The sequence below is a fragment of the Grus americana genome, chromosome 6, assembly GCF_028858705.1.
Source record: "Grus americana isolate bGruAme1 chromosome 6, bGruAme1.mat, whole genome shotgun sequence".
NCBI classification, from domain to species: Eukaryota; Metazoa; Chordata; class Aves; order Gruiformes; family Gruidae; genus Grus; species Grus americana.
The window spans coordinates 2,386,057-2,400,829 of record NC_072857.1 but is presented as its reverse complement, the minus strand read 5'-3'; the positions used below and the strand labels follow the sequence as shown (position 1 = coordinate 2,400,829).

At 43.2% G+C, this 14,773-nt stretch overlaps 2 protein-coding genes and 1 long non-coding RNA gene across 11 annotated transcripts in view; 2 read left to right on the top strand and 1 right to left on the bottom strand.

The window, feature by feature from the left end:
• TNFAIP6 (TNF alpha induced protein 6) overlaps positions 1-9,218 on the top strand; it is a 30,818-nt gene extending 21,600 nt beyond the window's left edge. For all 8 annotated transcript variants that reach the window (XM_054829546.1, XM_054829549.1, XM_054829545.1 and 5 more), the window contains 5 exons: positions 1,830-1,967; positions 3,310-3,471; positions 5,652-5,880; positions 6,958-6,998; positions 8,113-9,218. In XM_054829546.1, the coding sequence (XP_054685521.1) occupies positions 1,830-1,967; positions 3,310-3,471; positions 5,652-5,880; positions 6,958-6,998; positions 8,113-8,276 (734 nt within the window). In that variant the 3' untranslated portion in view covers positions 8,277-9,218. The remainder of the gene's footprint in view (positions 1-1,829; positions 1,968-3,309; positions 3,472-5,651; positions 5,881-6,957; positions 6,999-8,112) is intronic.
• On the bottom strand, positions 5,609-10,909 carry LOC129207887 (uncharacterized). The gene is made up of 3 exons (XR_008577597.1): positions 10,765-10,909; positions 7,481-7,618; positions 5,609-7,174 (listed from the first exon to the last, which is right to left on the bottom strand). It is a non-coding gene; the product is annotated as an uncharacterized LOC129207887 (long non-coding RNA).
• A 248-nt stretch (positions 10,910-11,157) lies between these two features.
• RIF1 (replication timing regulatory factor 1) overlaps positions 11,158-14,773 on the top strand; it is a 34,587-nt gene continuing 30,971 nt past the window's right edge. Inside the window, exons 1-3 of one of the 2 annotated variants that reach the window (XM_054830100.1) lie at positions 11,158-11,385; positions 12,789-12,867; positions 13,554-13,650. In XM_054830100.1, coding sequence (XP_054686075.1) covers positions 11,279-11,385; positions 12,789-12,867; positions 13,554-13,650 — 283 coding nt within the window. In that variant the 5' untranslated portion in view covers positions 11,158-11,278. The remainder of the gene's footprint in view (positions 11,386-12,788; positions 12,868-13,553; positions 13,651-14,773) is intronic. The other variant, XM_054830101.1, reaches the window with a different exon arrangement.

The window sequence follows — 14,773 nt, the reverse complement described above, 5'->3', positions numbered from 1 at the left end:
AGTCCGAGCAGTGGCGATTCCCCCTGAATCCCTGGTGGTGCATCCAGGGAAGGAACAGGGTGGGCCTGGCAAAGGTGGCTGCCAGAGTGATGGGGACTTTTACCAGCAAATATCACTGAGAATAAGCATTAAGACTGCTCTTGCTTTGGCTGTGACTGGTCACTTTGCAAAGGTGACAAACCTTAGAATTAGCTGCCTCTTGCTCTTTGACTTGGTGTAGGTCGGGCAGCTCAGCGATCCCAAGGACTACACCCTGTGTTTTTCAGTTCACCTTTCAGTTCTCTTCCTGGTGAGCTGCAGTGATCAACAATGTCAATCCCAGGTTGTCCCTGGAGTGTGCAGGGAGGCTAAATGGTGCGCTGTTTTCTGTAGTACACAGATTTTCAGTTCATGTGTACAGAATCCAATACAATCATACTGTAAAGAAGCAGTGAGTGCATTTATGAGGTTAGATATGATAGACTATGGAATGAATGAAAAATAATGCTTCTTACAAATAATTTTTTAATTAAAATAGAGCATACCATTATTCCACAGCTGTTAGTTATTTTGACTCTTCTTTGCAATGGAATGGGCTTCTTTGGAAACATTTTTCCATGGAATATATGTTATCCCATGCCCACGCCAGCTACATTCCCAGCGATGTTACAGAAAGCAGCTCTGTCTTCTGAGACTATTGTCAGCAATATCATTTACTTCACTGGGCGCGAGGCCAGTGACTGTGGGTCCAAAAACTACATTGGCAAACATCTTTCTGTATCTAATAAGGGATCTCACCATTGCTAACCACAATCCAGTGGTGACCATGTTTTTTTAAAAAATATCCTAACCTAGCCAAAACTACTGACTCTTAAGAATGTCCCTAGAAAAGACATTCTTTTTTTCCCACAGTACAAATAACTACTGTAAAAAATGCTTCCTGTTTTGTGTCTTTTTTCAGTCGTGTTGACCGGTGATAGCTGCAGATAGCCCCTTCTCTCAGATTATACTAAATATAAGAAAGATCTAAACAAAAACGGCATTCAGATTAGCTATGCAGATTGGTTCTGAGACAGATTTCCATACATATGGCATCAGACAAGTGCAACATGAAAAGATTATAAAACTTGTAGTAGTACCAACAGTTTCTAGGTTTCCCTGGAAAGCTGCTTTATATTGTACTCACAACAGCAAAGAAAAAAATAATGAAGAAAGTGTATTCATTTTCTGTGCAGCAGAAATGTCAGCCAGCAATTGTTCTGGTCCTGCCCTTTGTGACACAACCTCAGATACTTTTATTTCACATTTTTATTCCCTTTAATTTCTGCCTCTCCTCTATCCAAGTAGCTCTGATTTAACTTCTCTGGAGATTCAAAACAAAGCTCTGATTCATCTTACAAAGGCACTTGAAGTTACATCCAAAAGTATGCTGTGATAGTAATCCAGAAGGAGCTTCCCCTGAGTCAGACAGGATACACGGAACTAGTGATGCTGACACCAGCCGATCGTTCCCATAACTACTGCCTTCTGAGTACTCCTAGGGGAGCCCTTCCCTGTGTTTGTTGATTTTCTGTTGTTCAAAAACTCACCAAGCTCTGACAAGTTCTGTTGTTCAAAACTTCTCCCAAACAAATACATACCTTTGGGTTGCAAAAAACATGCCTTTCGGTTGGGAGGGATGTCTTTTCCTGCCACTTTGCAAGTGGTACAGCTACTTTTGTTTCTCTTCTCACCTGGACAGCAGCCCAAAGCGCAGGTCTTGGGGAGACTGCTGGAGGTGGTGAGAGTGCCCCGGAAGGTGGGCCAGCTGAGATACACTACTGACATGAGTTATTGCTTTGCTCCTACAGAACGCGCAGCTGGGGTGTACCACAGGGAATCACGCTCTGGGAAGTACCAGCTCACCTATGCAGAAGCAAAAGCAGTGTGTGAATACGAGGGAGGACACCTAGCCACGTATCAGCAGCTGGAGGCGGCAAGAAAAATAGGTTGGAAAAAAATCACAGCTGTTTGCTTTTCACATCGCTCATTCATAATGTTGCCAGTCTTGTATTTTCATGAATGTTACGAACTCTGGGACTGAGAGACTTGTAAACTCCCTGGATTTTTGCCCAAGTTGCATGCAATTTCCCCCCTCAGCAACAGAGCGTGACTGTGCTACCTACAGAGCTGTCAGGGATAACATCTGTGTACAGTGCTACGCATCCCCCTGAGCTCTGGGTGCAGCACAGTCCCGGAACCAGCAACACCCAGGGGAGAGCCGTCTGGCTGAGCTGGGAAGCAACGGTACGTCCCAGCTGCAGCACCTGGGGGCTGCTGGGGGCTGCAGGGGAAGGTGCTTATCCCCAGGGAGCTTCTATAGTAAATGTGCATTGCTATTTTTCATATCGTCAGTCAGGATGTTTTCATAACGTTTATTCCAGCCATATTTGCTCTGAGAGAAAGTGAGTGGTGTGCTTGGAGTGAAAAGTGGAGCCGAGTGAGGGCTCTACTGTGTTTCGATTTGATTCCTAATGAGAAATGATTAATTCATTCAGAGCATTCAGAAAACAATGGAAAATATCCTCCACTCTAGAAATTTGCAGGCTATGCCGTTGAGTCAGAAGCTGGCTCTCAGCACCAGCACACTTGTAAAAAGGGTACTTTTGTCTCTTCTGAGTAGCTTCATAGTCCTAGGATGCCACAAATATGTTCCAGTTTGTCTCGGTGAAAACATTGCACTGGTCTCTACCAAACAGTGAATAACATTGCATTCTTTGGCTATTGTTTTTAAGTTCTCAGCCACAGAATGCATTAACAGGATCTTTTTGTTTAGCCAGAAATATTGAGGCATTTCAGGTATTTAAATTTAAATTGAAAGGATTTTAAGTAAATACTTTGTTTTCTTAGCTGTCTTCTGTATGTAGTATTTTATTTACTCTCAGAACTTAATGCTGCAAACTCTTGAGATATGATTCAGTAAATTTGTATGACTTCAAAAGGGAAACGAAGAACACATATAACTCATCCAATATATTATTTGGTTACAAATGCTGGTACAGCACTTAAAACTCACTACCCGGGAAACTATACAGTCCATCGGCATTTGATTTTTGTTTTAAAATGAGGAACCAATAATCATATTATGGAGAACATAGTGCAATTTTATATTTTGTGTTTAAAGTTATCCTCTCAAAGGACTGTTCTTTCCTGTAGTTCGATTTCTATTAGGCCAATTACAGCCAAGTCATTGATCAGCTTGATTAAGACTTCACTTACTTGAATAAAAAACAGAGTTTCTTACCTAGGATTGATTTATCACATCCAGGTCTCATTTCCTCCCTGTTGCAGGTTTCCATGTGTGTGCTGCTGGCTGGATGGCAAAGGGCAGAGTTGGTTATCCCATAGTAAAAGCTGGAGCCAACTGTGGCTTTGGAAAAACTGGTATTGTTGATTATGGGATTCGCCTCAACAGAAGCGAGAGATGGGATGCCTACTGCTACAACCCTAACGGTGCGTTTAGAAACAACCCATTGCTCTTTGGGTCTAAGACTACAACTACACGCCATGCTATCTGGCTGTGCAAAGGCACCCAGGCTCTGCATGAGTTAGCTTCAATACCGTAAAAATGCTGTCTGAGAAGGGGGGTGTATTGATACAAATTTACTTGGAGCCTCGCACCAACCCCCTCTGCTGTTACCCATAGCTGCTCTGGCTTGCTCAGTGCTCAGTGTCTCTGTAAATTGTACCATATAGAACTGCATTGTACCATACAGAACTGGGCCTAAGCAAAGGCTTTTCAAGGAACGAAAACTGTAATGATATGCTATCGTTGATTAAAAAGGTAAGTAGTATTTCCAATGTGATGTGCGAATGTCTGGTTTTGTATAAGACCATTTACATTTAGCCTGCAATTTCATTTAAATACACAGAAACCATTTTTCAGGTATTTTGCCTGTCAACAGGCTAAATGTACTGTCAACCCTTATTCCTTCTTTCTTGTGCCTGAGATAGAACAACTTTTGAAAATGAATGCCATGTCTGGGACCGAAACAGCTGACAGATCCAGCTCCCAGCTGTGCCTCGTGTGCGTGTGTGTGTGCATGTGTAACTAGATGGAGAAAAGCGGATCTCCAGAGCAGATCTGGAGAGATGGTTCCAACATGACTGTGACAAGACTTCACCAGATACGGACATCTCTCCATTCCCCTCCATGCACTACACTGCAGATGACTGAAATATTAAATTGGCTGCTGTTTCAGTTTAACTTGATATCACATCATATAGCAAGGGAAGACAGAAAAACTAGGCACCAACAAGAAAAGCAAAGCTTAGCTTTGTGCACTGCTTGGCTCTCCTACTACTCCAAGTGTACTATCCTGCCTGGCAGAGCCAAAAGTTGGAGTTGTGACATCTGTACAGCTGTGCACATTTTGTTTGTGTTCATGGGGCTTGAGCTTGTTTATGTTAGCGGGCAGTTGTTAATCAAATAGCTCTGTGGGGTGGGGGACATTCACAGATGTTCAGCATACAAAGAGAACTGCAAGAGAGACTACTGCGTTTGTTATTGCTGTGTGGAAACTGCCAGCCCGACTTTCCCTTGGTCAGCCTTCTCTCCCGTCCGGGCTGAGAGGTAGTTACTTTCCAAATACACTGTCTGATTAGAGGACAAAAGGAAACCAGAACTGCCAACACTCAGCAGACGGCTGGAGTCCCTCATTAAAAGGGTATGTACTCATGCTTGATGGCAGTCTGCTACAAAGCCTGGCAAGAGTTGTCTGCTTGCAGGTGGGAGACAAGTAGCCTGGGGAAACTAAGACAAATCTCTGGTTGAATTGAGCCTGGGCTGTTCCCTAGGATGCTAAAGACATCAGGAGGAACTTGTGGAACTGTTTGTGTGTTTGAAATGTACATCCAACCCAATGATCTGGAGCTGAAAAGTTCAGGGCTCATGGACAATGTACAGACTAAGAGGGTTAATCATGCTATCCAGCTTAATGCTCCTAACTCACGTGCCCTGAATCACCCTTAGAACGTAGCTCCCTCTCCCCCAGGGCTGAACTTGGGGAACTACGACAAATCCTGAGGTCAGGCAGTGTGAGGTGCCCAAATTCATTGGTCCCGCTGTCAGGGAGCTGGTAAAGTTCACATGGCCACTGATTCAAACCAGAATGAGTGCTTTTCATCCAAAAGGAGATATTCCAAAGGGAGCAAAGAGCTGCAGGGATAACAGGAGTACAATGCAATGTATGTGATCACTAGCTGCTATAAGTTTTCTTGTAGAAGACACACTTTCAAGAGGTTTTTGAAGAAGAAAGGATGAAACTGAATGCCAGGGGGACTTGCAAGTACAGCTGTAAGGCTCACAGTTTGACATAGCCAGAAACCCCAAATGCCTTTTACATAGAACATTTAGCTCTGGCCCAAAGTCCACTAAAGTCAATGAAAGCTTTTCCTCTGAATTCAGTGAGTTTTGGATCACGCCTCTTGTTTCCAGAATATCTGCTCCCAAAAGCTAGGAATGGCTGGCATTTCTTGTGAGTGCTGAGTGCTTAAATATATGCAAAGCGCTATGAGGCTGGGTGCTCCCATGTGCTTTTCAACGGATCTGCTGCGTCCAAGTGCACAAAGATTGAAAACATAGCCATATCCAGAACTTAACTTCAATTCTGTTCTTTTTATTTTTCTTTTAGGAAAAGAATGTGGTGGAGTCTTCACAGATTCAAAACATGTTTTTAAGTCACCAGGCTACCCAAATGAGTATGAAAATGATCAAATTTGCTACTGGCATATTAGAGTAAAGTATGGACAACGTATTCATCTACAGTTTCTAGAGTTCGATGTTGAAGACGACACTGCTTGTATGGCTGATTTCTTGGAAATCTATGATAGCTATGATGACATCAATGGCTTTGTGGGCAGGTAAAGTAATTCCAGCTTTAATATGCAAATAATCAAATGATGTAATTTTTTTCCCCTGAACATTACATCAGAAGAACACTGGATTACCTTATCCAGTTAGCACCTCTGATGTGCCCATAAGACTTGTAGCAATAGTACCTGACTTAATCTTTCCCGGCAATTTACTGTCATTAACACAGACCTGTAAAGAGTTCCAGAGAACTGCGCTTTGCCCTTTTCTGCTTTGTTAAATTACATGAAAGAATGCTGCAAGACTTTTTAGTTAGCCGCTTATCTTAGTTCTCTGTTATTTTACAGGAAGAACTCCTAGCAATCTCAAACAGTATTTTGTATTTGCTTTAATTGAAAGAAGGGAGGTGGGGTGTTAAACTGTTAGCAGAAATGTACTTAAGTTACTATTCGCTACAGAAGTAAAATATTTTCTAACAATATCAGAATAGAACAAATATTATATATCATCTCTCTTAGTAGATTTAGTTTCCCTCTTAGCTTAATTCTCACTTTCTTTTCTTCAATGTCACATTTTTGCTTGTCCTTTAGCACTCATATTTTGGTATGAAGTACCTCAATTTTCCAGAACAAAATATAAACCAGAAAAAGTGATAAAAACCACTTCCCAATTCCTGCCACTTTTCACATCCTCTCTTCAAATCCTGTGTAGCAAAGTGAGGATATAGTCCATTTGTTTTGTCTTTACTGATATTTTTAAATGTTTTTGTTGACAATGTTCTTCTTTTCTTAGCCTTGAGCCATTGTTCTTGTCTTTAACACCTTGTTAAATTGCTCTTTTTCTTGGTTTGCATCATTTACTTCCTGCATATATTGAAAAATGTTTCCTGCATTTTTCCCTCCCCTAAACTTTACTATAAGATAATGACAAAAATTCTTCAGGCAATTGCTTTAACATATAGCAGAGAATTACATACACTGAATACCTATAACGAATTTAGTCCCATGAGCCACAGCCCCAAAGGAGAGTACAGCACAAAAGCCACCGTTCGGTGTAGGTCCCCATGTAGTGGGGCTATGGCATATTTGCCGTGTCATTTAGTCATGACCATTTCTATTTTTTTCCAGGTTTTGTGGAGATGAGTTGCCAGATGATATCATTAGCACAGGTAATATATTTGCAGTTTTTATGGTAAAAAATAATTGAGCCAAAATCATCTTTTGTCCCTACTTTCTGGTAATATATGGTAAAGATGTCCAAAGACACAGTCTCTGCTTCATGGCCAGCATATCATAAACTCCTATTCAAAATGACCAGCATGCTCTTTCATCAAAGCAGTTGCTTCTAAATAAACATAGAAGAAAAAAAGTCTAGTTAGAAGATAATCAGGGTGTATCCTGCTGGCCTTACAGAGCTGTTACACCTACGTGCGTTAAGGAGTTTTCACACACAGGCACCTTCACACAGCAGATCTGCAATCAGTAACCCAGCCGTACCTATGCACGCTCTCTTCATGCACCAGTTTCTCCCATTTCAAGAGCAAGGACTGCAAGAACACTTCCAAAGCTGCTTATAGACATTTTTCTGTGTGTGTGTATGTTTAATCAGCCGGTCAAGGTCTGAGTACACATAAATCAAAGCCGCTTTTACCTCTCTTTGCTCAAGCGTTGCGAAGTCGCTGTAGCAGAGATGTCACACGAGCTGCCCGTGCAAGGGAGTAGCCGTGTTCCCTGGGGATCATGGATAGTCTGTGCAGAAACTCACAGTACTGCACTCCAGCCCACAATTCTAATCAGCAGAAAGAGAATAGAAAAGTTGAATTGTGCCATCCCCAGTCTCCCAGTTTACCCAGGCCTGGTGGAGATGAACAGGTGACACACATGGAAGAGTGATGTAGCAACTTCACCCCTGTGTCACCTAGAGATCCGTGAGGCTCCATGCCAGATGTCTCATGCGTGTAGCGTGACATTTCACAGGTAGAGTGAAGCAGAGCAGCATTTTAAAGAACTGGAAATGCTTTGCAGAAAGCACTGGGTACAGCAAAACTTTATCAACCTCTGGGGTCTGCAAAAAAAGAAAACAGTTGAAAATTTGCCTGGTTTTCCATGGGACTAATGGAACTGTAATTGTCCCAGGCCGCAGCTTGGAAGTAGGCGGGCCACGTAGATTCCTCTAAAGACCTCAGAAGCAAGCAAGAAAGAACACTTTAAAAATAACTCAGAAATACCACATTTTTATGCCTCCTGAAAACGTAACCTTTGTTTTTCTTTTTCTTGTCCCAGGCAATGTTATGACCTTGAAGTTTTTGACAGATGCCTCAGTGACAGCTGGTGGTTTTCAAATTCGATATATAACTATAGACACGCCTTCAAAGTCAAGTGATGGAAAGAATACAACATCCCAAGGGAAAACAAACTTCTTAGCTGGAAAATTTGGTATCATGTGAGCAGGATAATGAGATACACTCATTAAGAAACATGTTTTAGAACCCAACGCAGATATTTGTTTCTTCAGATAAGACATTTTCTTCATATCTTTCTGACTTTTTATTTTCTGCTTTTATATAAGTTTTGTTACAAAAGTATACTAAGAAATAAATTATAAAATGTACTTACAGGAATAATAGAAGACTATTTTTAGAGTACAAGTACTGTAAAAATCTGAAGAATTCATTGTTACCAAAGATTTTAAAATTATTTTTCTATGTAAACTGCTCCCTCTCCTCATTTCTTGCACCAGTTGAACAAACTTTTTATGTGACCGCTTCAATTATTTTTAAATTTAATATGCTGTTCTCTTCTTATTTTCCTTCATTTCCACATATTTATTTTTTATGTTGTTGCTTTGTTTCTTCCTGTTCTCTACACATTATTATTTTTTTAATGAACTCATTTCCCTGAACTCAAAAGGCCTTTAGAGTAAGCTCATTTTTAAGGCACATAAATTCATCTTGTGGATGGCCTAGCAGCCACCCATGTAATTGTCTGAAGTCAGAAGATTGGGAAGCAGCACGAACAGCACAGAATCAATTATATTGTCACCATAATTTTGTTGTGAGCTGAATCAGAAACTACTCATTGAATTTTGTCAGGGTTTCCTCATCCAGAGAAGAGATGCTCAAGTCCTTTCACTTCTCTGATTTCACTTAGTAAAGAATCAAATGAAAGACTTGGTCATGATAATGAAACTGGTGAGATGAAGCATCAGAAGAAATTGCTAACTGAGTACCAGCAAATCTGTTCAGAAGATACTGTTGAGATGCTGTATGTTGTTTACACGGGTTTTAAGACTGTACTATTTTGAATTGATGAACATAATTTCTCCATATGTTTTTTAGTTTCAGTTTAAATTCCTCAGTCTGAAGCAGCATTAAAGCTACCTCTGTTTTAATCGTGTCCTGAGTTTCCGATGAATTCTTTTTATTTCTAGAGAACTTATCAGGCTTTGAAACATTTGTCTTGATTTAAAGCAGTAAATATGTATTAAGAGTTTCTTTCTTTCACTCTGAATGTTTTGTTGACCCCAGTTCTGCTGAAGCCTAATGCGCACTGACAATATTCCTGTGAATTATTTTTTTATTTGGAGCATTGTGAATTCCTCAGAAAGAGTTTCGCACAAGAGGAGGAGGATCTTAAGCTAATCAGACCCATCTTTGCTTCATTTATTCTAATTCTTGGTTCTTTACATTTATTTCATCTTTGAGCTTTCATTGTTGTAATTTCACTGGGAATATAATCCTGCTTCCTGGCTGTACTGGAGAACAGTGTTGCAGCTAGCACTGCAGCTTCTCTCCCTGTCATTTCCAACACTTTATTCGTATCACTACATTTAATGGGATCAAGCTGCACTTAAAATCTACTGGTGCTTTTTAATCCTGCCACCTGGCGACTGAATGTCGTGGTTTGATCCTGGCCGGCAGCTGAGCCCCACGCAGCCGCTTGCTCGCTCCTCCCCGCTTGGGATGGAGGAGAGAATCGGAAAAGTGAGAAAACTCATGGGCTGAGATAAAGACAGTTTAACAGGTAAAGCAAAAGCCGTGCACAAGCAAAGCAAACCAAGGAATTCATTCCCACTTCCCATGGCAGGCAGGTGCTCAGCCATCCCCAGGAAAGCCGGGCTCCATCACGCCTGACGGTGACTTGGGGAGACAAACGCCATCGCTCCGAACGTCCCCCCCTTCCTCCCTCTTCCCCCAGCTTTACACGCTGAGCATGACGTCATATGGTATGGAATGGGGTCACTGGGGTCAGCTGTCCCGGCTGTGTCCCCCCAGCTCCTTGTGCACCCCCAGCCCACTCGCTGGTGGGGCGTGAGGAGCAGAACAGCCCTTGGCTCTGGGCAAGCTCTGCTCAGCAGGAACGAACACAGCCCTGTGCTGTCAGCCTGGTTTCAGCACAAAGCCAAAACACAGCCCCGTACCGGCTGCTGCGGGGAAAATTAACTCTAGCCCAGCCAAACCAGCACGCTGAATAAACCTGTTCACATCCTTCTGTTATAAAATGTCATTCCAGTTCTCCAAGATCAGCAAAAGTGTTTAATAAGGAAAACACATGAAGAAAACTGTTAACATTTTGTTTATGACCTAGACTGTTTATTTTGGTTTCAGGTTTTGTTGTTTCTTTAATTAAGAAGCGACAGGTCTTGAACTGATATGGATCAGAACTAAGGGGTGTACAGGAAATAATCTGCCTGTTTGGAGACCCCCATGGCACCAGCAGGGTGATGCTGTTTGGGGAAGAATTTCTTTCCAGAACAGACACTCCTGCTAACCATCCCCAATGCCACTGTGAAGCCCGGAGGTTGACTAAGACAGACTCAGCCATTACCGTTACTGCTCAGGCCTGTCTCCATCCCTGAGAAACGGGGTTTGTCCCCACTTCAGATTTGCTGCCGTTATTTCGTATTACACCCACAAACACCCTGATGTAACTCACATCTTGATCGATCAAGGTAGGTTTCTGTGGAGCTGGAGCTCAAATGTATCCGCTGAGCAGCTCTGGGAGGACTAGAGATTATTTTCCAGCCACAAATAAATGATTTGTGAGGTGAAGGGGCTTCTGGCGGCGCCGAGCGCGCAGAGCCGCGGTACGGTCGCCTGAGGGGACGGACAGCCGCTCCGCTCGCCCCGCCCCTGGCTGCGGAGGGCGGGCCCGGTCGGGGGGCGGGGCCCGAAAGGCGCGGGAATCGATCCATCGCTCCGCGCTCCGCCGCGCGCGAAGAAAGCGCGTGGCACCGTTCGATGTCCTCCGGTTCGGCAACCGGCCCCGCCTCCCCGTTCTCCCATTGGCTGGGCCAGTGCAGCCCGGGCCCGCGCGCCGCCTGTCCCGCGCGCCGCCATCTTAGCCCGGGAGACGGCGCGGGAGGAGCGGCGGCTGGCCTCGGGGCTGGCGGCACTGGGCTGCCCGCCCGCCCGCCGCGCAGGACGCCCGGCCCCCGCCCCGCGGCGCCATGAGCGCTCCCGCCGCCTGCTCCAGCCTGCAGCCCCTGTTGGAGACCCTGGAGGACCCGGCCGCCCCGGCGGGGGAGCTCACCGACGCGTACCTCACTATCGTCAGGTGAGCGCGGGCCGCGGCCGCCTCCTCACTGCTGCGGGGACGGCGTGAGGGAAGCGGGGAGGCCCGCGCTGCCTGTGGGGACGGCGGCCGCCCTCGGCCTGTGTGGCTCCTCGCCAGCGTGGGGCGGGGGGTGGTCGGTGTGCAGGCCCGGCGGGCTCCCCCCCCCCCCCCCCCCGGCGTGTGCCTGGGCCGGGGGCAGGGGAGAGTGAGCCCCGGGAGCGAACCTTCTGCCCGGCCTGAACTTGGGGCGGCTGGGCAGGGCTGCGGGGCTGCGGGGCCGCTGGCTGGAGGCCGCGGGAAACGTGCGGGCTTGGAGGAGGGGAGGGCGGGAAGGAGGGTGTCTGTGTGCTTATCCGAGAGCTGCTTTTACATTTCCTGGGGGAACTGCGGAGGTAGGCGAAGGAATGCTAGGAAATAATAGCAACTTTTTTTCTAACTGGAGAAAGACTTGCATTTCCGCTTTATGATTGGAAAGGTTAGGTTTTGATGTGGTTTTTGGGTTTTGGAATGATCCTGCCTTAATTGCATTTCTTTCTGGAAGGATCTCAACCATGAGGTCCTGCTTTTACCCGGATTTTTAGAATTTTTTAGCATAGATATGCAAAGGCATTATCTCTTTCCATCGGTATCTCCCTTAAGTTCCTGTCTTTCTGTTTTGTGGTACCTTTTAAAGTTGTAACTGCTTTTAGATATTGATGATAGTGATCACACTGTAAGGTTTTACAGGCTTCCAGTAATAACTGACAAAAAAACCTGTCCAAACTTAAACGTAGCATTAAACAACAACAGATTTCTCAGGTTGTCTTCTGGATGATTGCACTTAATCAATACTGGTGGTTTTTGCTATGTGGAACTGATAAGTTAATGTTTTATAGGGTAAGTATAGTTTTTCTGTATGGATGTTTTTCAGACATGTGCAAAGTCATCACTGCTAGTTGTCAAACCAGAATTTTTCTGAAGTGAGGAGCTTGCATCCTAGAACTGCTTTTGAGGAATGTGCTTTCTAAGCTCCTCTATTTCTGTGGAAAATCTATCTAATTTTCAGCAGTCATTTAGCGTTTGCATACTAACTTTTAATGTTTTTATAAAAGTTAACAAAAAATGAAAGCCCCTAACCTCTTTTTATGCTCCATAAGCACAAAATGGGTCATTAGTCACTTTTTCTTATATACTAGGAGGCGTGTACTTTATAACATACTATTTTACTGATGTGTCAGACTAACTATGTGGTGACTGGCAGTTTTGTTCTTTTCCTTAACTACTTCAGTGTTGTGTTTTAGCTTTCCAGGGAAGGAAATGGTTCTGTACTAGATAATGAATTGAGTATTAGAAGCTTACAGTTATGTCAGTTGTAACATGTTTAACCTGTGACTATTGCTTGTTTTCCCTTCTGCTTCCTAAAGTCGCCTGACAGGTGAGGAAGGCAAAGAATTCACTGCAGATATCAGAAGACACTTTCCTCAGCTTTGCAAACTGTTTAAGGTGTGTCTTTTAAATTTTCTACACTTCAGTGATCTTGACCACCTAAACGTCTTTGTTCAGTGGCCATTGTAAGACTTGAATTTGAATTAATTTAATAAGAATTAAAGCTAGTGACGTAGCAGTACAGGTTTGTTGGCAAAATGTACCTTCCATGTTGTTAGAAATTACTACAGAAAAACTAAAATACAGGGTCTTGGATGTGTTCAGGCAGTGTTACGTGGTTAAAAGTGATCTCCCAGCCAGAAAAGATAGTGTGTTCTGTCTGCCTCTAGAAACACTTCAGGGAATTGGAATATGCGGTAAATGTCAATTTTTTTTTTTTTCGAAGATTAGTGTAAAGGCTGTTCTTAGCCATCTCTTTCTCCATCCATTTTAGATGTTTAAAAACATTTGGAGAGTCAAGTGATAGTACATAACAAGCAAAGAAGTAAAGAACTTGGGACGTTTAGAATTTAACTTCAGTAAAGGTGTCTAAATTACAGAGAATAAAAATGTCTTCAGAACCTCAAATTGTTTTATTGATTCAGAGCATATGTAATCAGGAAGGCTTTACTACCTGGGTGAATTTTCATCAAGTGTTTGCTTTTGACAGCTCTTTATTCATTAAGCAGAAGTGTTGGTATTAAGACAATACTTTTCAGCTACTTCTGTAAACTGAGACTTTATGGGTGTTTTTTTTTTTTCAGGCACACATTTCTAGTCAAAACTCAGAGCTAAGTAATGCAGCATTACAGGCGCTAGGATTCTGCGTTTTTAATTCAAAGAATACATCTGAATTATCTGGTAAGCAAACAAACTTCACTGTGGATGCTGGGAACGTGTGTGTGTGTGTGTGTGTTTGTATCGGAGTTCTTTATTTCTTTGTTAGTGTATACTTTATTTTTGACAAAGTTTACAGTTCCCAAGTGGTATAGTGGTTTTGTCTCTGAGCAGTGTGATCAGTTCACTAATTCTATCTCGTACAAAAAAAGGTAATGTTTTTTTCATGTTGTTATGCTAGTACTGTTTTACTAACTTCTAGTTTCATTAAATGCTGTGGTAGCAGTTAGGTACTGTAATTAGTTTTGTGGAATTAGTAATCAAAAAAGATGTCCAGGTGGAAAAAGGACTGTTGTGGTTTAACCCCAGCCGGTCACTGAGCACCATGCAGCCGCTCGCTTACCCCTCTCCCCAGTGGGATGGGGAGGAGAGTGGAAAAAAAAACCAACTTGTGGGTTGAGATAAAGACAGTTCGATATGATAACAAGGAAGAGAAAAACAATATATTAAAACAAGCGATGCACAAATGCAGTTGCTCACCACCTGAGGAAAACCCCTGATGCCCAGTCTGTTTCTGAGCAGCAGTCCTGCCTCCCAGCTCACTTCCCCAGTTACATAGAGAGCATGACGCTATATGGCAGGGAATATCCCTCTGGCCAGTCTGGGTCAGCTGTCCTGGCTGTGCTTTCCCAGCTTCTTGTGCACCTGGCAGGGCGTGGGAAGCTGGAAAGTCCTTGACTCAGTGTAGACACTACAACTACCTAGCAACAACTGAAAGCATCAGTGTGTTATCAACATTATTCTCATACTAAATCCAAAACACAGCACTATACCAGCTACTAGAAAGAAAATTAACTCAATCCCAGCCAAAAGCAGGGCAAGAATGAAGAACACTTTTGTTTGTAGAATTTGGGTATGTGTAGTAGTGCTTTTCAGTGTTTCCAGTCTTTACCTGGTGATTCCTGGTTGTTACATTAAATCATAGAATTGTTTGCATTGGAAGAGACATTTAAAGGTCATCTAGTCCAACCCTGAATATTGTGCTGGTAAATATTTCAAATTAAACTAGTTTAATCCAAAATCTTATGGCCTACATGCCTAGAAAGTGCTAAATCCCTCTAACAAAATATTTTGCTACTGAGAGCTT